We start from the raw sequence: 27,869 nt of genomic DNA on the forward strand, positions 1-27,869 counted from the left end.
CTGAGGGCTGAGGTAGTTTTCTCTAAGCAACATGTCCTGATACAGGTTGCATCTGCTTTATTCTCACTAAGACTCGCGTCCACAGGGTTGAGATGCTACCTAGAAAGGGTGCCATTTCTATGCATGGGTTGGCAGTACCCCTGCTGGAGAATAAAGCAGGCTCGTGGTACATGTGGTGGTAGAAGAACTTCAACTCTGAAAACATTTTCCCACCTTTCCTCCAGATGCTGATTCCAACACTGCAAGTATACTGGGGATTTCATAATTTACTTGGTAACTTTGTCCTCCCCTGTGCACAGCTTCTGAGAGGCCACAGTATAAGAGTCATGTGCTAATTCCAGGGGATCTTCTGTCTTCTTGATGCTTTTCTGAGTTTGAATGCTGCTGGTGGTGTTTTTTTTCTGATTCTTCCTCCTTTCTTGTTCACATTTTTATTTGAGCTAGGGGACCTTATGACCTGTCTGCTTCTTTCAACCTCTTAATTTAAATGGTCTCTCTCTGCTGCTGTAATTTTTTCACACTGTGTTAACTCTTATATTTTCATATGCTGTCTATTTAACATGCATGCTCCTGAAGGGCTAACCGCCTGTCTGAATCTTTTTAAGAGTTTTGACGAAAAGTTAAATGTATTCAGGTGTTCAGCAAATGTTTCTTGGTGTCCATAAGGCGCTGCAAATTCAACACATACTGAAGATGACATCAAGATGATCTCACATTCCGATTTTTTTTTTTTTCACACTGGAAGCTGAACCTAGGGGCATTATACTTCTGAGACAGACTTCCCAGCCCTATTTTATTTTTTATTTTGAAACAGGGCCTTGATAAATTGCTGAGGCTGGCCTCAAGCCTGTACTCCTCCTGTTTCAGTCTCCCAAGTACTGGGAATATGGGTGTTTGCCACCATGCTTGGCCTATTTTGATTTTTAAAAATGGAAATATGACTCTTTTAGACTTAAATAAAATGACAGAAAATCTGGAAGACATCATGTTTCTTCAAATGACATTCTGAAAATATAGTTGAGTTTGATATTCAGTCAGGAATTCCCAACAGATGATGCTTATACAATAAACTTATATAGTGAATCTGCCATTGTGATAGAGGGCTTTAAATCAGATTTAAATCTTGTCGTGCTTGGATAAATGTGCTAATATTCTTAGTCAGTCTTTAGTACAGATGTTAAAACATTTGGGCTCTATATACCAAATGGAACTTCTAACTTTCATGAGTTCTGTGTTCTAATTCTTTGTACTTTTGTTTTTCCTCATTAGAAAACAGATATTGACTTCTGATTAGGCAAGCATCAAGATTTACTGATTCCAAATTGTCTTTTCAGAACAATACATTTTGAATTCCATCAAAGCACAAATTTGATACATATGTTATAGACTTTTGGATGCTTTTAGTAGCAGAGGAAAACATCAGAATTTTGCACATCTAATAGTTAAGCAGGAAGCTAAACCTTAACCAGAAAACACACATTTGCAAATGATGTCTGAGTTTAATGAAAATGGATGATTTCTGGCAACTTTACTCAGCCAATAAAAAAAATTTCAAAAAACTTCTTAAAATAAAAGAGTTCTCTTTGCTTCCCTCCCTTCCTTCTTCAGTTCCCCTGCTTTGAAGTATGTCAATCCTTGCCTCTCTTCTTAAGATGTTCTGCAAGGTTGGGTTTTATATCATTCTTCTTACTTTTGCCAGTAAATGCATATACAATTTCTTGTGGAAGACGTTAAGTGTCATATCTCAAATGTATGAGAAATATGACTGACTCCTCAAGTCTCTCCATGTGCTCACACATCCTTTTAGTTGGTGTCAGTTGACTTGTTACTGAACCCACCTGCATTTCCTTAATTTTTTCAAGACCTTACAAATGGGTTGCCTTTTTTTATGTGACAAATCTGATTTCCCATGTGAAACTCCCCAAACCAGGTCAGAAATTATTCTTTGGGACCAGGGCTCAAACTAATGGGCTGTGTTGTAACATTAAAAAAAAAAATTCATAAAAATTTTTAATCTACTTTCTATTTTTACTAAATTCTGCTTACATAAATTTGGTAGGTAGCAAAATATATTTAATGGTAGGTACCATAGATTCTCTTCCATTCTATGTCCAAAGTACTCATAAATAAAAGTATTCAGGAGTATTAAACTCAATGCTGTACACCTGCACAAAAAATGTGCCCAGATACATACATTCATGAACTTAGAAATAAAATTTAATGGCTTTTAATTTTGCTTTTACAAGGATAATAGTTCTAAATTTAACATACTTCCAAACAATCCTACACATACCCAACTTTTAGCAGGAGCTCAAAGAAAATGTTAGATAAGGTATAGATTTATTACATATTTTAGTTCAACCTCTGTACTTAGCACAAATATAACACCATAGCCATGTTTTCAAGGTAAAAATTGTACAATAGCTCTGTATATAGTAAAATATTAATAGTGCAATTTCTGAAAATCAAGTATTGGCTGATTAATTTTCCTTTTACAATGCATATTAATATCTTTTTTAACAGAACAATGCCACTTAAAAAGTGTTCACTGTTCGTCTACTATCTTTTGATTCCCAGTAAGTATTACTAGTTGGCAAGTTCATTTTATTTTATTTGTTTTATTTTTTTGTGGTACTGAAGGTAGAACCCAGGGGCCTCTACCTCTGGGCTACTCTCCCAGATCTATTTTATCCTTTTTTGGAAACAGGATTTCACGAAGTTGCTGAGAGCCTCACTAAGTAGCTGAGGCTGACTTTGAACCTGTGTGATCCTCCTGCCTCAGCCTCCCAAGCACTGGGATTACAAGCATGCACCACCATGCCCGGCTCGGCAAATTCATTTTAATGGCAGAAGTTAAAAATTAATCTAAAAATCAAAGATCCACTTTGATAAGTTATTTGATCATAAAGCATGACATAGTGAATTTTCAATTCATTTTTGTCATCCAATGAGGAGTATTATTTTAGTTGGCATAATAATGAAAATTCTTCTTTCACTTGATTAAAAGTGTTTCTACGGTTAGATTGGTAATGACATTCAAAAGGTCCAACATCTCTAACAAGGGTGTGGCAATCTCCTCACAAGCATTATCAGGTCATATATTAACGGCTGCCTTCATTAAGCTGCAACACAAAACTTTGCACACTTCTAGAAAATGTGTCTCAACAGAGCTTCTTATACTTTCCTCACTAGCTAACCAGACACGAGTCATCATTGCTTGGCTTGACTTCTCCTTCCAGCAGCAAATTCATCACAACCTTTGTCAAATAGCTGCATGTTCCTCTTTTTCCCAGGGGGGGAGTGTTGTAAAAGGAAGTCATGTCATCCTACAAAGAAAAAGAGTAAGCAAGTCATTTGATTTTTTGTGTGTAAAATCAGTGTCAGCCTACAGGGAAAAATAAATTCACAGAAATTTTTCCTTGTGAAAAATATGAGCTTCCTGAGCTTTCCTTTCATTTTCCTTAGGCATCTTCTCAGCATATAAAACAGAGGCAGACATTTTTAGTATTCTCCACTTTGCTGATAATTTTTATTTACTTAGGAAATCTTTTCATAGATGAGCATAAAATATTAAACAAAGAGCCTGGAAGGAACTATATTAAGCAGTACATAGCACCAATGTGGCTTTTTCTACATTCCCATCTTCCTCAAAATTTAATTTTATAGCCTTCTGGAATCAATAGCTCCTTCCTGGCAAAATATATTTTAATTGCCAGCTATATAAAAAATTTCTCTTCCTAGATTTCTTTTCTGTCAGAACTTCATAGCTGAATTGACTAGTAATTAACTAGTAAGTAACATTAATTCCTCAAATAAGTCAAATTGCTTCTCAACTATTCTATTTTGCACTCTGTGATTCAGTTGTATAAGTTAAGTGGTAAGAGATCAGGGCCTTTTGAAGAACAGAGACAATGGAAATAATTCTACAAAAAGGTGTTTTCTCTACTTACTTGTTTTTCAATTTCTTTTAGCTGACTCTCATCTTTTTGAAATTCATGAAATGCTTCTTTCACCAGTCTGTCTAGATCTACTTTGTCTTGAAATTCTAGCTCAGGGTTTCTTTCAAGCACAATGGATACAACCATTAGTAACTAGAAAAGACAGACATTGAAAGTTAATTATATGAACCACAATAGAGACATAGTCTAGACATGTTTTCATTCTCTAATGAGACTGATGGGATGATCCTACTATTCCACAAAGTAGTGTATATGATAAATTAAGAGACTTAAAGATCACCTATGGATGGAATATTATTATCAACCTAAGTTCTATTTGAAAATTGCACATTTCCCACCACTGTGTATATTCCTGAGGCTAAAGGTATTTTTTAGTCACTTACATAAAACTGGTCACTTAGAAAAAGGCTTTTTTAACCTTGTACATAGTACATGATGCCTATTTACCAAAAGTGTCATTCTGAACTCTTTCTGGGCCTCTGAATATGAATCTTTGTTGGCAAGACATCAAAAATAGTGCCTTGCTGAGCAGGGCTACCAAGGAAGAGGTGGCAGGGAGCAAAACCAGAGAAGGCAGGTGGGTTCAATGGAGATTTTGGGATGAGTTTCATGAATGAACAACTTCAGAGTCCAGAACTTAAGTCTGTGATGCTACAGTAGATTTTTGGAGGAATGGCTATGTTAACAAACAAACAATCACACAAAAAATTAGCTGGGTGTGGTGTGCATGCTGGTAATCCTTAAGTACTTGGGAAGGTGAGATAGGAGGATTGCAGGTTTGAGGCCAGCCTCAGCAATTTAGTGAGAACTTTAGAAACTTGGTGAGACCCTGTTTCAAAATAAAAACTAAAAAGGGCTGGGAGTGTAACTGTGTTCAACTAGAGTATAACTGTGTGTCCTTGGGTTCAATTCCCAGTACCCAAACATATACACACATAAGCGCACACACTTAACTGGCTTTTTTATAACATGAGTACTATTAGCTTAGTGCATCACTCTATTGTTTAGCCATTCCTTACATTTATCCCAAGTGGTTATGTTTATTTCCTTTTATTTATTTTTTGTGGTGCCAGGGATGGAACCTAGGGGCACTGTACCTCTCAACTATACTCCCAGCCCTAGTTTTTAGTCTTTATATTTTTGAAACAGGGTCTCACTGAGTTGTGAAGGGCCTTACCAAGTGGCTGAGGCTGTCGGTAAACTGAGATTCTCCAGTCTCTGTCTCCCAAATGCTGGGATTACAAGTGTGCACCACCATGCCCAGCTTCAAGTGGTTATGTTTATTTAAACGACAATCTCTTATGTGTGAAAACTGTGTCTGAATACTCAATGGCTAATAAAGACTTAGTGTCTATTTTGTACATGGAATGAGAAATAGATCTCTTCATTCCAACTTGGGAATCTTACTGAGTATACTTTATTTAAATGCTTCCAAAACAGAACATGAAAGTATCAAAGCAAACACTTTCAGTAAAGTCTGGGGATCACAACATGGGAGACTCATGGGGCAGGGCTTTAGACAGGAGACTATGAAGTTCTGCCATAATTCTAAAGGAAAATTTCTTCTGCCAAGGGAGTGATGACACTTTGGCCAACAGAAAGGACACAGTCCACTGCAAGTCCCACATTCTGGATATCAGGCTTAGAAGGTCAAGGTCAGAGCTCAAGGAAAGCATTTACTGTTCTACTAACTCCATCTTCTCCTGTCCCTAGTCTCAGCCTCACTCTTTCATGCTATGAAACGGATTGGCTGGTACTGTTCCACATGCGGAGACATTGGAGATGAGGCCAGATATCTCTCAGCTCTGACTGCAGTTCCAGAAATGCTGGATTGTAAGAAGTGCGACATCCAGTGAAGTACTCACTGATAGCTTCTATATAAATGAGACATATTGCTTACTTTAAGAAACTTGGAGTCTGATAGAGGCATTCCCAGGGAAAGAAACAAATTAAGGATGAGCTACATATGAACACTTAGGACATTCACTATATATACGACATGTTTTAAGGTGAGAAAAGGCATATGTATGTATGTTTGTGCATATTCCTGTGTATTTTAGCATTTCCCTCTATATGAAGCAATGATGATACAGCACATAATTATAAGCTTTTCCTTCGGGGAGATGTTTGGAAAGATGTCCCTCAACAAATTACTAGCAATGATCCTTTGCTAGTGGGTGTGGAGCAAGTTTTTGTTTTCTTTTCTATAATATTCTGAACTGTTGAAATTCTCTATAATAGTAGTGTTCTATTTCTATAAACAGAAAAAAAACTGAAAACAAAATTAATAGAAGAAAGATCACATCCTCTACTTTTGTGATGTTGCCCATACACTTGCTAATGGAGGTGAGTGAGCTGAGCAAGGCTAGGCGTCAGTCATTTTGCTCTTGAGGACTTCAACGTGTTTTGTGTGCCTGATTTGGGTCAAGAGTGGCCATCTTCTTGACTCCATGGGAGGAGCTTAGAACTAGGTGAGGAATAGAATTCATGGTCTTTTGGGCAGTTTTTCTATGCTAGTTTTAAAGGAATAGACAGAAAGCACATCTTTATCAACATAAATTTTCAAATACAAACCTCCACAACAATCTGTCTGTATCTTGGCTGGTCAATATTTCCCAACATGTCTTCAACAAGAAGAGAAAAATTCATCTCATACATGGTCATATCTGACAGGGTTGGTTGCTGAAAAAAATTCAACTCCATGTTAACATGATGAATAATATACTCTGGCTCGCATGTGATAAAGAAATTTCATTTTCTAATCGGTAATCTCTTTCAGTTTTCTGTAAAAGCTCAGAGCGTACTTTCAGCTCTAAAACTGAATTATATATGTCAAACCAGCCAGCCAGGTGACTATCGTGATAAATTAAACTTTCTATTTTTAGAAGTTAACTTCACTATATTAATGTTTTTAGGGGAAAGGGGGTTATATTAGAAAAACACAAAGGAACAGCCCCAAATTGAGACAAAAAATACAGTATATACTGCTTTCAGAATTAACACAAGAAGTTAGGCTTGCAGTCAGACCTTAGTGTGTAAGTCACTTGCTATTGAATTTACATAATTTCTGTAACAAGTCCTTTCTGGGGTAGTTGCATAAAAATGCCTATAAACAAGCAAAAACAACATATGTGCAGAATGGCAAGGAAACAGAAAAAAAAAGCAAACACTAAAAGAATCTTCTCCACTCACTCTTTATCTTTCATTTAAAACAAAAGTACTATAATCTTCCACTCATTCTTCACAAATCAAATGAAGGCAGAAAATAAACTCAAATTGAAATTTGGGCATGGTGGGTACCTCAAAGGAGGGGAGAGAAGGCTCTAAATGTTAAGCTTGTATGGTGGGAAACAGGTGGAATCACTAGAATTAGTACCAGAGATGATGTGACATATTTATTTGCTTTTATCTCAATAATGTTTTATAGTAAACTTAACTATAGCTTCAGAACAATGTGTATTTTCTACCCAACATGGAACAGAAAGACTCCTTGACTTCTTACAATCAGGAAAGTTGTTCAGCATGTTCTATTCAATACATCTAGTGCCTCCATAGTTAATACAATCCAATGCATTGTTAATATTTACAAGTAGTATCCAATTTAGAAAAAATGAAGCCCAATTTCTAATTTAGTTATAATTGTTTCAAAGTCTAACAATAGTATTGAAGTAACAGAATGAAAGAAACACCTTTTCATGATTTCACATTAATTTCCTCTTAATATATCTCATTTAAAAGTCAACCTAGGCTGGGAATGGTGGCACATGTTTTTAATACTAGTACTTGGGAGGCTGAGACAGGAGATTGTGCAGGTTTGAAGCCAGCCTCAGCTACTTAGTGAGGTTCTCAGCAACTTAGTAAGACCTTGTTTCCAAATAAAATATAAAATAGATCTGGCAGTGTAGCCTGGAGGTAGAAAGCCACTAGCTTCCACCCATAGTACCCGCCCATACACACATGCAAAAAAAAAAAAAAAAAAAAAAAAAGTCAACCTAGCTACTATGCAATGGTGATAATTAAGCCTAGAGAAGAGTTACCAAGCTTACCTTGTTTCCTACTCTTCTGAAAGGACTCAGTAAAGTAGTATAGCAGAGGGATTAAAAGACTCAGAAGCCAAATTGCCAGAGGTCATACTCTGGGTCAACTATTTCTTAGATGTGTGTGGGACCTTGGGGAAATCATTTAGCTGGGCTTAAATTCCCTCATCTGTCAAATGGTAATAATAAAGTATATTTCTCACAAATTGCTACTAGAATGAAATAATCACCTGCAAAGAGTTTGCAATAGAAAAATACTCAACATAAATTTACTGTTGTTATTGTTGGTAAACAGAGGAAACTAAATGTAAGTTGTCCAGGATATCACAGAATCAGATGAAATCTATTAAGTATCAGTGGGGGCTGAGACAGGCCACTAGCAGGATGCCACAGTGTACTGCCCAAGTGTGCAGAGACAAAGCACAAACAGAAGGATGCTAACAACAGAGGCATTGTCTCTGTTCCCAGGAGAAAGTGCTGCTCCAGAACAGCAATCACAGGACACCTGGGGACCAGTGGAGCACCTACATGGGCAATCAAACAGAATACTCACAGTCTGAGGACTATGAATATTAGTAAAGACAATGTTTTAAAGTTTTATTCTTTTCTTTTTTTTTTTGTGGGACTGGGGATGGAACCCAGGGGCATTCTAACTCTGAGCTACACCCCCTGCTCTATTTTTTATTCTTTATTTTTGAATGGGGTCTCACTAAGTTGTGGAGGGTCTCACTAAGTAGCTGAGGCTGTCCGTGAACCGTGACCCTCCTGTCTCAGCCTCCCAAATGCTGGGTTTGTGTGCCACCACACCTGGCTCTATTCACTTTTTTTTTGAATAAATACATTTGCATAGTTCAAATTTTGAAAGGTTAAAATGGTTTCAGTGAAAAGTCCACATTTTGTCTCTCCAAATAAAAGAATGCTACCAATTTCTTGTCAATCCTTCCAGAGATACTCTTATATACTTATAAACAAAATGAATATTGATGTGAGTACTTGAAAATAATTTATTTTTTATATAAAAAGCTACATCAGCTGGGTGTGGAAGTGCATGCTTGTAATCCCAGTACTTGAGAGGTTGACAAAGGAGGATTACAAGTTTGCAGCCAGCCTCAGCAACTTAGTGAGATCCTGTTTTAAATAAAAAATAAAAATAGGGCTAGGGGTATATCTCGGAGGTAGAACACCCTTGAGTCAATCCTCATTATCAAACACACAAAAAATAAATAAAATAAAAAATAAAGACCTACATCAAAATTAATTTGGTTAAAGTTCAACAACACTAGACACAAATAAATTATTCTGTTTCTGCTTTTGTATATAAGCAGAATGATTAAGATGCCAGGATCACATAAATACAATAATCACAGCAAAGAAGCAGACTTATACTAACTTGGGAAACAATGAGCAGGAGAGAGCACTAATTCATTTGGTCCATAGTAAGTTATACCTCAAGTTAAATAAGTGGTTACTGGTTCAGTGAACTAAAATGTGACTGCATTTCTCACATTCGATGTCATCCCTAAGTGGTGTTTTCCTTCTCTGCAGCATTGCTGGCCACTTTGATCCAGGCCTGATCTAGTTCTGTCTTGGTGATGCATGTTTACTGCTTTTGAAGTTCCCTAGTATGGGCCACTTGGTGATAACAAGGTGCTCCTACATAAAAGCCAACTTAAGAAATAGCAAATTCAGTATAAGTAAACCAAGGAGGACAGACAGCAGGCTCAGCAAGAATGGTAATTTAGTGACTCTAAGGGTGGCTTTGAAACATCTGAAACATGGCAATACAAAAACCTCAACGAAATACAATTTCTTAGCAATGTTATCCATTTGTGTAAAACAAGATTTTTTTATGACTAGAGGAACACTAAAATTGAAAAATACAAGTACTCTGACTGGGGAGAAATAGTTCCAATGTAATTTATTAGACTTCTTATTTTTCTAGTATTTCTTCCCTTCGTGTATCTGTATATCCCTTCTGCAAATACTCTTAAACAATGAAATGTAAAAATTTATTTGTAGTGCAGAGGGGAAAAGAATTCACTATTCCTTTTCAAGTCCCTTTTCCTTTTATAACACAGTGGGGCTTTACCTGTGGCAAATGCTTCCCAGCTACAATGATACCATTGGGTGTGCGCTCCAGGATCTGCCACACTCGATCATAAAACCCAGGGGGAGTTCTATTCAAAGAACCATCGATCTGACGCTTGTTCAGCCAGCATCTGTAGACCAAAGGAAAATGCTTCAGTGTTGAAAAACAAGCTTGTTCAAGTGGTAAACAGGGTATTCAGTATGGATTAACTGCTTCAACAGGGTGAGCAATAAAAGCCAAAACCCATCAATGATGCATATTTGCCATGTGTTACAGAGGTTGATAAATATTTCATAGTGGAAACAAAGATTGCAGGAGAGGAGAAGATCTCCAAGATTTTAAAAAATTTAATAGGCAAAATATTATTCTCTAGTAAGCTATGAGTTGCTCACTACATGATCAAAATGTTTTTCTAATACAGAAAGCAGCTTTATTTAAAAACACACAAAGAGCTGGGCATAGTGCCACACACCTGTAATCCCAGGACTTGGGAAGCTGAGACAGGAGAACTGCAGGTTTGAGGACAGCTTTAGCAAGTAGTGAGACTCTCATCAACTTAGTGAGACCCTGTTTCAAAAAAAAAAAATATGTCTAGGGTTGTAGTTCAGAGGTAGAATGCCCCTGGGGTTCAAAAATAAACAAACATATAAATGTAAGAAAATACAGAGGGAAAAACAAATACACAAACAAACAAACCAAACAGCAACAACAGACAACCCAGGAGCAACTCACTTTATAATAACTTAGTGTGGTCTCACATATAACAGAATGAAGGCTCCATGAAGGCATGGAGCTTGATCATTCCTATATGCCTGTCCCAGAAAGGTACCTAATAAACATTTGATAAGTGAATGAATAAATAAATGCTCAGAAGCAGCATTATATGTATAATAAAACTGCCTTATTTTAGATCTTACAAAGGCTTACAAGTTAAAGTGTGATAAGAACCAGATACAAAAATCTTACATGTCACAATAATCAGATAAGTCCAAATTCTAGATCTTTTGTTTTCATAAATTAAGTATTAAATCTTAAAGATATAATACATCCTTCATAAACTGTAAAAGATATAGCATTTGCATAATTTCTAAAGAATACACTAAAGACAGGAACAGATATTTATTTTTTATATTTGGTTTTTAAAAAGTGAAATATATAATTAATTACATAGGTGGTATGTCATGAAAAACAATATTTCTAGGTATGAAAATAGCAATGCAGAATAAAGTAAACAGAAAAAGATGATTCTTTTCTTGAGAAAGAGGATCTGAGAAATTTGATAACTTGATAGGTAAGAGAAGCATCTTTCTTGGATGTAGATTCTCTTAATAAACCTAGACTTGCATTGCTGGATTCAGTGTTCTGCTAAAGTGAAAAAGCCTGAAGGCCCAGGGGTTACCTGGTGATGTTTTATTTAGGATAAGTAACCCCCCACCCTCAAGTATGCATTTAATATTTTCCCTATTCCTTTTGTCTGTTAACAAAAAAAGGTGTTTTAAGAGTTCTTTGAAGACCTATTTTTGTTTTTAATTTTAATCATTTTATTTTTAAAATGTTTGCAGTGAAAATACTAAATTTTGCAAATTTGCCATTTCCCATATAATTTCTTTCTTTCTTTCCTTTCCCTTTCTTTTTCTTTCTTTCTTTTCTCTTTCTTTCTCTCTTTCTTTCTTTCTTTCTTTCTTTCTTTCTTTCTTTCTTTCTTTCTTTCTTTCTTTCTTTCTCTTTCTTTCTTCTTTTTTTGGTGGTACTGGGGTTCCTGGAAGCCCTTCTACCTCTGGGCTACACTCCAAGACCTATTTTATACTTTCTTATATTTGGAAACAGGGTCTCTTAAGCCAGCGCAGCTGGCTTCAAACCTGTGCGATCCTCCTGTTTCTGTCTCCCAAGCGCGGGGATTACAAGTGTACGCCACCACGTCCGGCTTCCCATATCATTTCTATACAATAATGATTCTTGCCTGCAACAATTATTATTGTTGTCTTTGCCCAGTGATGATGTTGTACTTCTGTCATTTTTATCTAATTTATTAATTTGGATTCTGCTATGAGTAAGTTCCTTTTTCCCCCACTTATCTATCATGTAAATAATTTTTATTTTTTGGTACTGAGGATTTATTTCTGTAAATGACTAATTATCCTGTGTTATTTGTTTATTTATTTTTTAAAATTTTTTTGGGTGGTACTGGGGTTCCTGGAAGCCCTTCTACCTCCGGGATACACTCCCAGACCTATTTTATATTTTTTTATTTGTAAACAGGGTCTCTTAAGCCAGCGAGGCTGGCTCCGAACCAGCGCGATCCTCCTGTCTCCGCCTCCCAAGCGTGGGGATTACAAGCGTGCGCCACCACGCCTGGCTATCCTATGTTATTTAAAACATCCATTCTTGATCCAGCGATCTAAACCAAGTTTGATTTGGACTGAGTTACCACATTTATCATATACTAAATTTCCAAAATCTAGTCAGTGGTTTATTTCTGGGCTTTCTATTCTCTTCAACAAGTCTACTTGTCTGTCTTTACACCAATATCACATTGTACCAATTAAAGTTTTAATGCTTATTAGGATAAGTCTTTCTTTTTTACATATAAGTTAAAGTATACATTTATTTATTTTTATACTTAAAAAAATTTATTGGTACATTGTAGTCATACTTCTTAACGGGGTACAAGTTGGTGGAGGAATACATGCAAACATCATCTAATTAGCCCTTACCCAATTCCAGCCCCATTCCCTTCCCCTCCCTCCTTCTCATGTTTGGCTTAGTGATTGACTTTGATATGTTTGTTAATGTACATTATGTGCATTAGCAAATTTCCCTCTCCCCTCTCGCATCCCCTCGGTTAGGTCACCTTATTTGCTCATTTATAGTATCTGCTTCTTCATCTAGAGTTCTTCCTATGACCCATTTTCTGCCTAGCTTCCATATGTTAGGGATAGCACCTGATTTATTTTTTGTGACTGAATAATCCCACTTAGCATAATGTCCTCCAGTTCCATTCATTTCCCTGTACATATTGTGTACATATTGGACAGTTCTGTAATCCATTCATCTTTGGTGGATATCTTGGCTGGTTCCAAAGATTGGCAATAGTGAATTGTGCAGCTATGAACATAGATATGCATGCATTAGTTTGGTAGTTTGGTTTCCATTGTTTGGGGTAGATACCCAGAAGTGGTATTGCTGGATCATAGGGTAAGTTCATTCCCATTCTTTTGAGGATCCTCCATACTGTTTTCCAAAGTGGTTGCACTAATTTGCAAATACCACCAACAGTGTATTAAGAGTTCCTACTTCTCCACATCCTCACCAGCATTTGTTGTTGTTTGTGTTTTGAATGATTGCCATTCTAGTTGGAGTTAGGTGAAATCTCAGGGTAGTTTTGATTTGCATCTCTCTGATTGCTAATGATGTTGAGCATTTATTCATGCATTTATTGGCCATTTGAATTTCTTTCAGGAAGGGTCTATTTAGTTCACTTGCCCATTTTTTAAATTGGGTTATTTGTTTTCTTAGTGCTGAGTTTCTTGAGTTCTATTATATTCTAGATATTAGACCTCTATCGGAAGAATAGGTGGCAAAAACCTTCCATTCTGTTGGCTCTCTGTTGAAGTTCTTGATAGTTTCCTTTGCTGTATTGAAGCTCTTCAGTTTCATGCAATCCCATGTATTGATCTGCCTTTTAGTTTCTTGTGCCTTTGGGGTCTTTTTGAGAAAGTGTTTATCTGTACCTATGAGTGCAGTGTTGGACCTATGCCCTCTTCAAGGAACCTCAAGGTCTCTGGTCTAATTTCCAAGTCTTTGATTCATCTTGAACTGGCTCTTGTGCAGGGTAAGAAAGTGGGGTTTATTTCCATTTTTCTGCTTAGGGTTAACCGGTTTTGCCAACACCATTTGCTGAAGAGGCTATCTTTTTTCCGGTGTATGTTTTTTGCCCTTCTGTCAGAAATCCATTGGCTGTAAGTGTGTGGACTTGTTTCTGGGTCTTCTATTCTGCTCCATTGGTCTATGTATCTGTTTTTGTGCCAGTACCATGATGTTTTTATTATTATGGATTTGTAGTATAGTTTAAAGTCAGGTATTGTGATTTCTCCTGCATCATTTTTGTTGCTGAGAACTACTTTGGGTATTCTGGTTTTTTTGTTGTTCCAAATGAATTTAAGAACTGATTTTTCTATGTCTATGAGGAATGACCTTAGTAATTTAATGGGCATTGCATTGAATCTGTAGATCATTTTTGGAAGTATGGTCATTTTGATGATACTTATTTTGCCTATCCATGAACATAAAAGATTTTTTCATCTTTTAAGGTTCTTTGATTTCTTTTTTCAATGTTTTATAATTTTCTTTGTAGAGGTATTTTACTTCCTTGGTTAAGTTTATTCCTAAGTATTTTATTTTTTGTGGGATATCCTAAGTGAAAGTGTTTTCTAGATTTCTTTTTCAGTGGATTTATGGCTGATATACAGAAAAGTTTCCAATTTTTTTAAATTGATTTTTTATCCAGACACCTTGCTGAATTTGTTGATCAGTTCTATTATGTCTTTTGGTTGAGTTTGTTGGGTCTTCTTAGTATAGTATCATATCATCTGCAAATACTGAAATTTTGAGTTCTTCTTTTCCTATTTGTATTCCTTTGATTTCCTTTTCTTGCCTTATTGTTCTGGCTAAAGTCTCAAGTACTATATTGAAAAGAAGTGGTGATATGGATATCCTTGTCTTGTTCCTGTTTTTAGAGGCAATTGTCACAGTTTTTCCCCATTTAGTATAATTTGATGGTGGGCCTATTGTAGATTGCTTTTATGATGTTGAGGTATGTTCTTTCTATTCCAATTCTCTGCAGTGCTTTTAGCATAAGTGGATATTGGATTTGTCAAATGCTTTTTCAGCATCTATTTAAATGATCATATGACAGATAAACCACTAGCCAACTTAACCAAAAAACAAGAGAGACTCAATTCAAATTACGAAGAGATGAAAAAGGAGATATTACCACTGACAATGTAGAAATCCAAAGAATATCAGAAACTCCTTTGAACAACTATACTCCAAAAAAATAAAAAAAAAGGAAAACCTGGAAGAAGTTGACAACTTTCTAGATAAATACAACCTTCCTAAACGGCGTTAAGTTGATACAGAAAATTTAAACCAACCAATAGTAATCAAAGAGATTGAAACAGCAATAAAGAGCCTACCATCAAAGAAAAGCCCAGGACCAGATGTTGCCCAAGTGAATTTTATAAAACCGTTATAGAAGAGCTAATCCTGATACTCCTCAATGTATTTTGTGTAATAGAAGGAAACAGCAAGATGGCGACCGAGAAAAGTGGGGCTTAAGAGCCCCGCTAACAACCAATCTCCATTACCACAAAATCAGCGCCTTTCATAGCCAGAAAACACCATCACCAGAGAAACAAAAAAATCACCAGGCTCCTGAGAGAAAGCGGTCTGAGAACAGAGCTAGAGCCACAGAGGAGATACACCGGCCTCATGCCCGAGGACGCGGCAGCAGCGCCATACTGCTGGCGGCAGCCGCGAATTCACCGGTGGCTACAGCAAGCCGTGGTGAGCCGCTGCGGAACAGCCAGGAGGGATTTTTCAGCGCAGGGAACATCTATAGCTCCCAGTGGCTGGGCTCAGCACACGCTGCAAGAACTCAGAGTGGAATTCAAAACCAAGAGGAAATACGCCAGCCTCACGGCCGAGGGCGTGGCAGCGGTGCCATATTGCCACCGGCGTCAGCAGCAGCGAATTCACCGAGTCAAGTACAGCTACATCTGCGAACTCAAGAACAGTGAGTCAAATTGCGGGCCACAGAGGAGAAATCCCAGTACTGTACTTCCTGCGACTTGACCCAGTGGGGGAGTGGCAGTGGCAGAGATATCATACCATAGGAGAACGTGCAACCTGGCATCCCCCATAGTCTAAAGCAGCCTCTGTCGACTCCCTGGGTCGGAGACTCTGTGATACAACCCAGTAAAGGAGTAGTGGGGTCTGAGATACTACAGACTTGAGATCCAGAGCACCTTAAGTAAAGTCATAGTGACCCAAGGGAAGAATCCAAAGAAGGCACAAACTTCTGAAATCATGGGAAAGAGGAATAACAATGGAGCAATGAATGCCCACAAGCCCACAACATCAGAACCCGATAAAACAGAAAATCAGAGATTTCTAGAAGATCAAATCAGGAAAATAACTGTAGAAATAATAGAGGTGCTTCGAAAAGAACTCAGAGAGAGCCAAAAAGAGATAAAGGATGCAATTAATGAAGTAAAGGCCTCAATTCAAAGCACAAACAACCGATTAGAACACATGGAGAACAGAATCTCGCTCTTAGAAGATGATCATTCCAAAAATGAACGCATAGTTTCTAATCTAGAAAAAAATATCCAACAGCAGGAATCTGACATTAAAGAAATATGGGCCCATTTTAAGAGAGCTAACCTAAGAATAATTGGAATAGAGGAGGAAAAAGAAAGTGATACCAAAGGGATCAACAATCTCTTCAAGGAAGTAATAGCAGAAAATTTTCCAAACATAGAGCAAGAGGTTGATACACAGGTCCAGGAAACTTATAGAACCCCCTTTAGACAGGATCGGAGAAGAGGATCCTCATGCCACATAATTGTCAAAATGACCAATGTGGAAGCCAAGCAGAGAATCTTAAAGGCAACAAAAGCAAAGGGCCAAGTGACATTCAGAGGCAAACCAATTAGAATCACTCCAGACTTCCGAAACCATGTCATGAGAGCCAGAAGGGCTTGGAGTAACATATTCCAAACTCTGAAAGAAAACAACTTCCAGCTGAAAATTTCCTACCCAGCAAAACTTTCTATCAAATTATATGGAGAAATAAGAAGCTTCCACAACAAACAGAAACTGAAGGAATTTATGTCTTCAAAACCAGCACTAGAGAAAATACTCAAAGAGATTAACTACAAAGAAGAAATAGGTTACACACACCAGAACCAGAGAAACAAGATTTTCCATCCAACAAAAAACTAAGATTGGTTATCTGTGGAGATTCATTATTTATGTTAGTCTTTTACCTATCTCTAAATTGTATTGTTTGCCTTTATTGTTTTTAATTTTTAGGATTTCTAGTTGAAATATTAATATACCTTCAGATATAGCATCTGGAAATATTTTATCCAATTCTATTAGTAACTTTTAACTCTGTTTCCATTGTCTTTGGATATACAATATTTTTTTATTTTTTAGGGAGTTTGTATACTCTTCTGTTGCCTGTGCCATTAAAATCATATCCAAGAAATCACTGCCAATTTCAATGTTGTGAGGTTTTATGACCCAGATTTTCTCCTAAAAGTTTATAGTCTTAAGATTTATATTTAGGTCTTTTATCTATTTTGAGTTAATACTTGTATATGGGATTAGGTAAGGGTCCAATTTTATTCTTTTCCATGTAATTATTATTTTTCAACAATATTTAGTTAAAAGATTATTATTTCCACCACCAAATGTTCATGGAAACCTTGTCAAAAATAACTTGATAATACAGGGAAGAATTTAGCTCTAGGCTTGTATTTAACTCCAATGGTTTATATATCTGCCTTTAGAACAGTACTACACTGTTTCAATTATTGTAGCTTTATATGGTTTGAAATCAGAAAATATATATCTTCTAGCTTTGTTCTTTTTCAAGATCGTTTTGGGTATCTAGAATCTATATTCCATATTAGGATAGATTTTTTTTCTGAAAAATATATAAATATATGATAGTTTCACCTAAAAAAAATATTCTCTGGTAAGAAAGAAAGCAAAAAGAACAATTGAAATGTTATCTTTAAGTCATCAAAAGCTTGGTATCAGACAAATGAAACTGTTATGTGAGATTATCATTTTTAATTTTGGATAAATTGCTATAATACTAGATGTCAACCACTAAGCCAAGCATGGTAAGGAGGGATGGGAAGGGAATGGGGTGAGGATCGGGTGGGGGTTGACTGGGCGATGTGTGCATGTATGTCTACAAAAGTTTGTATCCCACTATGATGTATGAATACAGTGCACCAATAAAATAAATAAATTAAAAAATAAATAAAAAAAAGAAAGAAACAGGACTTACCCAAATACATTCTATGAAGCCAACATCATATTCATACCAAAACCAAATAAATATAGCTCAAGGAAGGAAAACTACAGGCCTATATTTTTTGTGAACTTGGATGCAAAACTGCTTAGCAAAATATTAGCAACGCACATTCAAAACTACATCAAGAAAATCATACACCATGAACAAGTAGGGTTCATCTCAGGATGCAAGGCTGGTTCAATATACGAAAATCAATCCATGTAAATTCATCACATAAACAGAACCAAGACAAAAGTAACATTTTTATGCTTTTATTGGTGCATTCCAGCCTCACATTATGATGTAGTTCATTGTGATAGTTACATGTATACACGTAGCACTTGGTAAGTTTTCCCTGGCTCTCTCCCCATTCTTTTTCTTCCCCATACAATATATTGTGACTGGCATGGGTATTCTCAGTACATACTAATGTGAGTGGAAGTGTTTCCATACAAAGTTCAGTATTAACTTGTTTAACTACACAAAACAGCTTGCTGGAATGTTACTGAAATTGCATTAAACTTACAAATGACACCTTTATAATGTTGAAAGTTCTAGAGGAAAGATGCTATTCTCTTTTATAGAAATCTTAGACAAAATTTCCTGGGCATATAACAATATTGCCTTGAAAAATGCTAAGTACAAATATGCTCAATAAATACTTGGCTAAATAATTATATTAAAGCCCATTCTGGAATAAAAATATTTTTAAATTTAATGCAATCCACAAATATTTATTTCATTCCTATTCTAAGACTAGCACAAGTTAAGAATATGAAATTATTTTAGTCCTTGAAGCTCACAATCTATTTATGGAAACAGAGTCACAGGCAACATATTTAAAATGTTACTGACATTAATGAACATATCAATGTTAATCAATAAGCCAAACATGAGGAGGGAGGGGGAGGGAATCGAGTGGGAATTGGGTAAGGGCTAATTGGATGATGTGTGCATGTATGTCTCCACCATCTTGTACCCCATTAAGATGTATGACTACAATGCGTCAATAAAAATTTAAAAAATAAAATAAAAATAGGGATGGAGTTTATCTCAGAGGTAGAATGCCCCTTAGTTCAATCCCTATTACAGAAGAAAAATAAATAAATAAATAAATAAATAAAATATTACAAAATCCAATTCCTTTTGCCAAAATGTTGGGAAGACACATTGAATGCCACAAAGAGAATTGACCAAGGTGGTATGAAGCAATATACTTTTAACAGAATAATAAAAATGAAGTAATGCATATTGTAAAGTATACTTAAAAACATATAAAATTCAAATTAATAAAAAGTCACAAATAGAAACAGGCATTTTGTTTGGTAGCATTGGGGATTAAACCCAGGGGCATTTTACCTCTGAGCTATACCCCCAGCCCTATTTTTTATTTTATTTTTTATTTTGAAACAGGGTCTCACTAAGTTGTGGAAGGCCTCAATAAGTAGCTGAAGTTGGCCATGAATGTGCGATTCTTCTGTCTGAGCTTCCCAAGTACTAGGATTCCAAGTGTGCACCACTGTGCCCAGCTAAAGGAAGATATTTTAATTAGTTTCTTTGCTTATACTATCTATCTAACAAGGCGTCCTCTGATCCTCAGATACATTTTTTTCTCATTAATATCTTATTAATCTCATACACATGTTAATTTAAAAAGGATCATTTGAAAAATCCAGTGGCATGCATATATTTACCTTCCATTTTGTTGAGGCTGGAGAATATCCAACAGAAGCTGCTTAACCTCACTAGGTGACATTTGATACAAATCTATGGCTTGCTTGTCTCCACCACGGATCTGCAGTTCATACTCCATAGCATGGATGATCCACCTAAAACAAAAGAGAGCAAGCATGAATCAATAACGCATGAAATAACATCACCTTGTGGTTCCCTTAGTAATATCCTTAATGCCACTGACCCATCCAAAGTGGAATAAAGAAAAGGCCATCTGAATTTCCTGAACTGTTCATATAATTACTTCCATCAAGATTGTGTGACATGATTAGACTCTTTAAAAAGGAGGACTGCTCTTGCATAGTCAAATTGTAAAACATGAAAATAGGTTCAAAGTACTTAGGTTCTTACCACATTTAAATTTTTCTAATTCAGTATGAATGAGTACTGTACACAAATAGCAGTCACAGTGTATTTTCTTAACACTAGATATATGCAAAAAAGAAATATCAATAATGAATTCTAGGAAACAAGCTGAGATGTAAATGTTCCTTTCCCAGGAATGTTATGGTTTTGACTGTTATGGTTTGGGAAACTGTCCCTGGGGACCTTTGTTAGGCTCCCTAAGACTATTCCCATAAAACCACAGGTTTTTGTCCTGAGCTAAGGATAGATATGCAATAGCCAGACTCTTGCTGAAGATTTAAAGAAGTTTATTAAAAAGATATAAATACAGAAGACAGTCACAGCCCCATGCCATTTAGGAGTGGCATGAGGGGGAGCTTTGAATGAAATCACCGAAGATTTCTGTACACAGAGTATTCTTATAGCCAGTCTCCTAACACACAAAGATCCTTCCCCCTCTAGGGCCAGTCTTTTGATGTGGGGGATTCCTTCCTGCAGGTCTGTCCTGTTTCCCTAAACTCCAAAATGTGTTAACTGATCATTGCTTATGGCATCCTCTCATGATTATCAAAGTCTGGGATCTCCTGAAGGTTTATGGCATCCTTCCACTTCCTTGGAAAATCTTTTCTTTACACTGAAAAAGGCCTGAAACTATCTCTATTGTCTTGCTAATATCTCTTGGTGTCTGGAATCCTGCAGCTCCTTTTTCTGAAGCTCCTGGCTTCTTTACTACCAAAGATATATTTAAAAAATTGAAAATCTTTCCCAATACTGGTATATTAATACTTTTTGAAGCCTCTTCCCAATACTGGTAGAAGGAATAACAAGCATTTTTGAAAATACCAGTTTCTTTACTCTGCAGTCATTCCTTTGGGATAAGAGGGAACAGAGTAGCAGTGCCTTTGAAAATACAAAGCTGCAATTAGTTATAACTTAATTATAGTAGCATATTAAGAGAATGTACTTTACCAACAGATTTCAGGATAGCCAAAACATTTAATTATTTTATGTGTAATTTTATTTTTAATTTGAAAATCTTTTAGAAATCATTTTTGCAATTTAACCTTATTTCTTTTATGTACTTTATTCTGAGGAAAGAGAACTTGAAGTAGTTAGAAAAATCAAAGAAAACTCTAGAAATAACACTGCTTTAGGGAATCAGAATACTATACACTATGAGGAAGGCCAGGGAACTACTTTTATGCAGTAGACTCCTTAAATCCTTTGGTGAGCAATGAATAACAGAGAGTGCACCTGGAATGAATGTGCCTTTATTTACCCATGCTGCTTGTGTCCCAAAGATGGGACTGAGAAACCAGCCACTGCAATGACTTAATGTGGCTGAATCACTGCACCCAGATATAGCATCATTTTTCTCTTGATGTACTCCTTGAAATATAAACCACAAGGCTACTGCAAGTACAGAGATGTATAAATAATATACAAATATGTGCTAAATATATGATGTATATGTTAAACATATATATGTATATAAAATTAAAGTCCTTTATGCCAAGGCTGGTTTGCATAAGAGTTGGTGCTGCATCCTCATGAGATGACTTTGATGTCTTGGTGCAAAAGATGGAAGAAACAATATAAAATGTTCCCAGGTGAGCCAGAGATGGTATCAACTAGGCACATCTCCCTGCTTTCTGGGACAGCCCCCAGGCCAAGGAGGTAGTGTTTCAGTTCTGTGACTATTCTAATCTCTACTGTCCTAAGTTAAGACAACTCTGAGTTCTTCCTAAACCCTGTCCTATTCTTTGTTGTGTCATTTCTAGAGGTTAGGAATTTAGTATACTAGTCAACTGTACAGTATACATTGCAAAACACTGAGCTAGAGATTTCAGGGGCGTGAAAGATCCGAAAATATTTTTTTTTGGTGGTACTGGGGGTGGAACCCAGAGGCTTTCTACCTCCGGGCCATACTCCCAGACCTATTTTATATTTTATTTGGAAACAGGGTCTTACTAAGTAGCTGAGGCTGGCTTCAAACCTGTGCGATCCTACTGTCTCAGCCTCTCAAGTGCTGGGATTACTGTGTCTGGCTCTATTATTTTATTCTATTTCTCTGCTTAGATTTAAATTTCACATTGGTGGCAGCATAATATAATAGAAGGAACACTACGTTAAAAACCTAGATATGCATTTTGGTCTCAACAAGTCAATAGAATGAAAATAAAAGTGGAGATGGGAGGTAGAATTCTAGTCTAGAGTCTAGAGTAACTTTAAAGGTTTAACAATTACTACCACATGTGGGTCATGTTTCCAATAATGATTCAAATATAAACCAACTGTGTGCTGAGGATGCAGCTATATGGCTGATCATCTGCCTAACATGTGCAAGGACCTAGGTTGGATCCCCATAAACACAAAACTACAAAACAAAACAGACCAATGGTCAGAAGCCATTTTAGGGCCAGAGAAAAAAATCTGAGTATAAAGTGACTATCTAGTGATATTGAGGAATTATCACTAAATATGTTAGGTAGGATAATAGTATTATGATTATTAGAAAAATCCCATTTATTTATTTAATTTTTCATACTGGGGATTGAACCAAGGGGCATTTTACTTCTGAGTTACACCCTCAGTCCATTTATTTATTTATTTATTTATTTATTTATTTATTTATTTATTTATTTATGTATGTGGTACTGGGGATGGAACCTTTCTCTGGGCTACACTCCCAAACCAATTTTATTTTTTTTATTTGGAAACAGGGTCTCTTAAGCCAGTGAGGCTGGCTTCGAACCTGGGTGATCCACCTGTCTCTGCCTCCCAAGTGGTGGGGATTACAAGCGTGCACCACGGCTTATTTTGATCTTTTTCAATTTTGAAATGCAAGCTTACCATCAAAGAAAAGCCCAGGACCAGATGTCTTTCCAAGTGAATTTTATAAAACCTTTATAGAAGAGCTAACCCCAATATTTCTTGAACTATTTCGGGAAATAGAAAAAACCGGGACTCTCCCAAATACATTCTATGAAGCCAACATCACACTAATACCCAAACTGAAAAAAGACAGTTCAAGGAAGGAAAACTACAGGCCTATACCTCTGATGAACTTGGCTGCAAAACTACTAAACAAAATACTAAAAAATTAAACAAAATACTAGTAACACGCATTCAAAATCACATAAAGAAAATCATACACCATGACAAGGTAGGGTTCATCCCAGGGATGCAAGGCTGGTTCAACATACAAAAATCAATCCATGCATTTCTTCATATAAACAGAATCAAAGACAAAACACGCATGATCATTTCAGTAGACGCAGAAAAAGCATTTGATAAAATCCAACATCCATTGCCGGGCGTGGTGGTGCACGCTTGTACTCCCCGCGCTTGGAAGGTGGAGACAGGAGAATAACTCAGGTTCGAAGCCAGATGTGCTGGCTTAAGAGACCCTGCTTCCAAAAATTAAAAATAGGTTGGGAGTGTAGCCCAGATATAGAAGGGCTTCCAGGAACCCCAGTACCACACACACACACAAAATCCAACATCCATTTATGATAAAAACACTGCAGAGAATCAGAGAATTGGAATAGAAGGAACATATCTCAACATCATTAAGGCAATCTACAATAAGCCCACCACCAACATCATATTAAATGGGGAAAAAAATTCAAGAATTCCCCCTAAAAACAGGAACAAGATAAGGATGTCCATTATCACCACTTCTCTTCAATATAGTACTAGAGACTCTAGCCAGAGCAATAAGGCAAGAAAAGGAAATCAAAGGAGTACAAATAGGAAAAGAAGAGCTCAAACTTTCACTTTTTGCAGATGACATGATACTATATTTAGAAAACCCAACAAATTCAACCAAAAGGCTTATAGAACTGAACAACACATTCAGCAAAGTGTCTGGATACAAAATTAATCTTAAAAAATCAGAAGCTTTCCTGTATACCAACCATAAATCCACTGAAAAATAAATTCAGAAAACACTTCAACTCAGGATCTCCCACAAAAAAATAAAATACTTAGGAATAAACTTAACCAAGGAGGTAAAAGATCTCTACAAAGAAAATTATAAAACATTGAAAAAAGAAATCGAAGTAGATCTTAGAAGATGGAAAAATCTTCAGTGTTCATGGATTGGCAGAATAAATATCAATAAAATGGCCATCCTTCCAAAAGTGATCTACAGATTTAACGCAATGCCCATTAAACTACCAAGATCACACCTCATAGACATAGAAAAATCAGTCCTTAAATTTATTTGGAATAACAAAAAGCCAAGAATAGCCAAAGTAGTTCTCAGCAACAAAAAACATGCAGAAGGAATCACAATACCTGACTTTAAACTATACTACAAAGATATTGTAATAAAAACATCCCGGTACTGGCACAAAAACACATACATAGGCCAACGGAGTAGAATAGAGACCCAGAAAGAACTCCACACACTTTCAGCCAATGGATTTTTGACAAAGGGGCCAAATATATACACTGGAAAAAAGATAGCCTGTTCAACAAATGGTATTGGCAAAACTGGTTAACCATCTGCAAAAAATTGGAAATTAATCCCACTTTCTCACCCTGCACAAGAGTCAATTCAAGATGGATCAAGGCATGGAAATCAAACCAGAGACCTTGAAAGTCCTTTAAGAGGGCATAGGTCCAACACTGCAACACACAGGCACAGATAAACACTTTCTCAACAAGACCCCAAAGGCACAACAGATTAAAAGGCAAATCAATACGTGGGATTGCATGAAACCGAAGAGCTTCTGTTCAGCAAAGGAAACTGTCAAGAACCTCAACCGAGAGCCAACAGAATGGGCAAAGATTTTTGCCACCTACCCTTCCAATAGAGGACTAATATCTGGAATATACAGAGAACTCAAGAAACTCAATACTAAAAAAACAAAGCATCCAGTAACAAAATGGGCAAGCGAACTAGACACTTCACAAAAGAAGAAATTCAAATGGCCAATAAATGCATGAAAAAATGCTTAACATCATTGGCAACTAGAGAGATGCAAATCAAAACTACCCTGAGATTTCACCTAACTCCAACTAGAATGGCAATCATTCAAAACACAAACAACAACAAATGCTGGTGAGGATGTGGAGAAGTAGGAACTCTTAATACACTGTTGGTGGTATTTGCAAATTAGTGCAACCACTTTGGAAAACAGTATGGAGGATCCTCAAAAGAATGGGAATGAACTTACCCTATGATCCAGCAATACCACTTCTGGGTATCTACCCCAAACAATGGAAACCAAACTACCAAACTAATGCATGCATATCTATGTTCATAGCAGCACAATTCACCATAGCCAAACTATGGGATATGTACACAATGGAATTTTACTCAGCCATTATAAAAAACTCAATGACATCATTTTCAGGGAAATGGATGGAACTGGAGGACATTATGCTAAGTGAGACTAGTCAGTCACAAAAATTAAGAAACCAGAAGCTTTCCCTAATATGTGAAAGCTAAGGAGAAATGGGTCATAGGAGGAACTTTAGATGAAAAAGGAAATCCTATAGAGGAGCAAACAAAACAACCTAAATGAGGGGATGGGAGGGGGGAAGAAGGAAATTCTCCAAAACACACAATGTACTTAAACATATCGAAGCCAACCACTAAGCCAAGCAAAGGAAGGAGGGATGGGGAGGGAACGGGGTGGGAATTGGGTAGAGGTTAAATCGGTGATGTGTACATGTATGCACACACAAGTTTTTTACCCCAATATGATGTATGAATATAATGCACCAATAAAAATTAAAAAAAATAAATTTTGAAATGCGGTCTAAGTTGCTGAGACTGGTCTTGAACCTGTGATCCTCTTGTCTCAGCCTCCCAAAAACTGTTATTATAGACGTATGCTACTGTATTTGGCTTCTTTTTCTTAAGAATCATATACTTACTAAAGTATTCAGGGATAAAAGTCAAAATGTCTGGGACTTGTTTTCTTATATAACAACAATAGCAAAGAGATAAAACAAATATAAATCATTAATGATTGGGTATACTCAGTTAATAATAGTATATATGTAGCCTGGTGTGGTGCACATATGTGTAATCCTAGTACTTGGGAGGCCAAGACAGGAAAATCACAGGTTCATGGCCAAGCACAGTAACTTTATAAGGTTCTTTGCAACTTAGTGAGACCATCTTTCAAAATAAAAGAATAAAATAGGGCTTGGGGTGTAGTTCAGAGGTAGAATGCCCCTGGGTTCCACTCCCAGTAACACACACACACACACACACACACACACTCACAAAGAGGGGTATAAGACAATTTATCAAATAATTTTATTATACATTTAAAACTTTTCATAATAAAAACCCAAAGAATAAAGTCATATTTATATACTGATTCTGCCACTTGCCAAACATGTCTCATTGGCAAGTTATTTTTCAAATGGGAATATTATTCATTTAACTAATTTTATGAAATTATTTTGAAGAGTAACACAATGTACATAAAAAGGCTTTCGATATAATAAAGTGACCTAAATATGTTAGTAAACTCTTTTTATATGGCTTCTCAGACTCAGGTAAAAATGCTTTATAAATATTTAACTTAAATCTTGGGGTTACTTAGGCAAGTGCTTCATCCAATTAGCTTCAGGAGGATCTTCTAAAATAAATAACATTTTAATTTTTTAAAGGCTTACTTTCTAAAGTCCTCTAATAATTTGAGTTATTAAAACTAAATAGTCTATCACACTTATCTTTTTTTTTGTGTGTGGTACAACCCTTCTACCTTCGGGCTATACTCCCAGACACCTATTTTTAACCTGTGTGATCCTCCTGTCTCCACCTCCGAAGTGCAGGGCTTACAAGCGTATGCCATCACGCCCGGCCACACTTATCTTTTAAATCCTTAGTACCATATATGAGGAAAGTAGGAGACAATAAGGTTTCCCCTGAGGTTTCTTCCTTCTATTTATAAAACACTAGCAGTTCTGTGAGCAACTTACACAAAACACTGTACTCAACAATCATCAAAGAAGAAAGGTGACTGCTTTTTATTCACAGAGCTCAATGGAATATAATTTGCCTTATCAATTAAAATACATTTACTCATCCAAATATATTGGTAAAACCAAATTTTTCCTACTTTGGAATTTTTTCAGAAGATTAGTGCAAAAGAGCATTAGATATAAACTACTAAAATAGTTGCCAGAGAGTCATAGAAAGTGAACTATCAAATGAGTAACTGAGTTAAAAAAATCAAAGACATTTTATCCAGTTTGAGGACTACTAACTAAAAAAGGCATAGGAAAATCTGACTTCTTATCCTCATTCCCACTAACAAAATCACAAAACTTAATCTGAAAATTCTAGCATAAAAGCACTTAGCTACAAAAATGGGAAAAGAAAAACAACAACAAGAATAACAAAAAACAGAAAAAAAAGAAAAGAGAGAAGGTCAAAAGAATGAAGGTGTATCCTTGGAACAGATACTTATACAGTCAGTCTAAAGAAACAAGAGAATGCTCTACATGCCAATAAGCAAATGAGAAAGTGGCAGATATACATGACTGACTGACCAAATCAACCTTTATACATAGCAAGTTTTAACTTCAGGACAATGAATTCTTCAAGACTGCTGGAAATGTGTAAAGAGCTAGAGTAGCAC

General features: G+C 36.2%; 1 protein-coding gene across 4 annotated transcripts in view; it reads right to left on the reverse strand.

The window, feature by feature from the left end:
• Window positions 1–3,188: 3,188 nt before the first annotated feature.
• The window catches only part of PHKB (phosphorylase kinase regulatory subunit beta), a gene marked incomplete at both ends in the record, with an annotated part of 214,078 nt that continues 189,397 nt past the window's right edge, over window positions 3,189–27,869 (reverse strand). For all 4 annotated transcript variants that reach the window (XM_080704249.1, XM_080704250.1, XM_080704248.1 and 1 more), the window contains 5 exons: window positions 3,189–3,326; window positions 3,951–4,091; window positions 6,534–6,641; window positions 10,086–10,215; window positions 19,872–20,006. In XM_080704249.1, coding sequence (XP_080560375.1) covers window positions 3,189–3,326; window positions 3,951–4,091; window positions 6,534–6,641; window positions 10,086–10,215; window positions 19,872–20,006 — 652 coding nt within the window. The remainder of the gene's footprint in view (window positions 3,327–3,950; window positions 4,092–6,533; window positions 6,642–10,085; window positions 10,216–19,871; window positions 20,007–27,869) is intronic.

Source organism: Muscardinus avellanarius (genome assembly GCF_963383645.1).
Source record: "Muscardinus avellanarius genome assembly, chromosome: 10".
In the NCBI taxonomy this organism is placed as follows: domain Eukaryota; kingdom Metazoa; phylum Chordata; class Mammalia; order Rodentia; family Gliridae; genus Muscardinus; species Muscardinus avellanarius.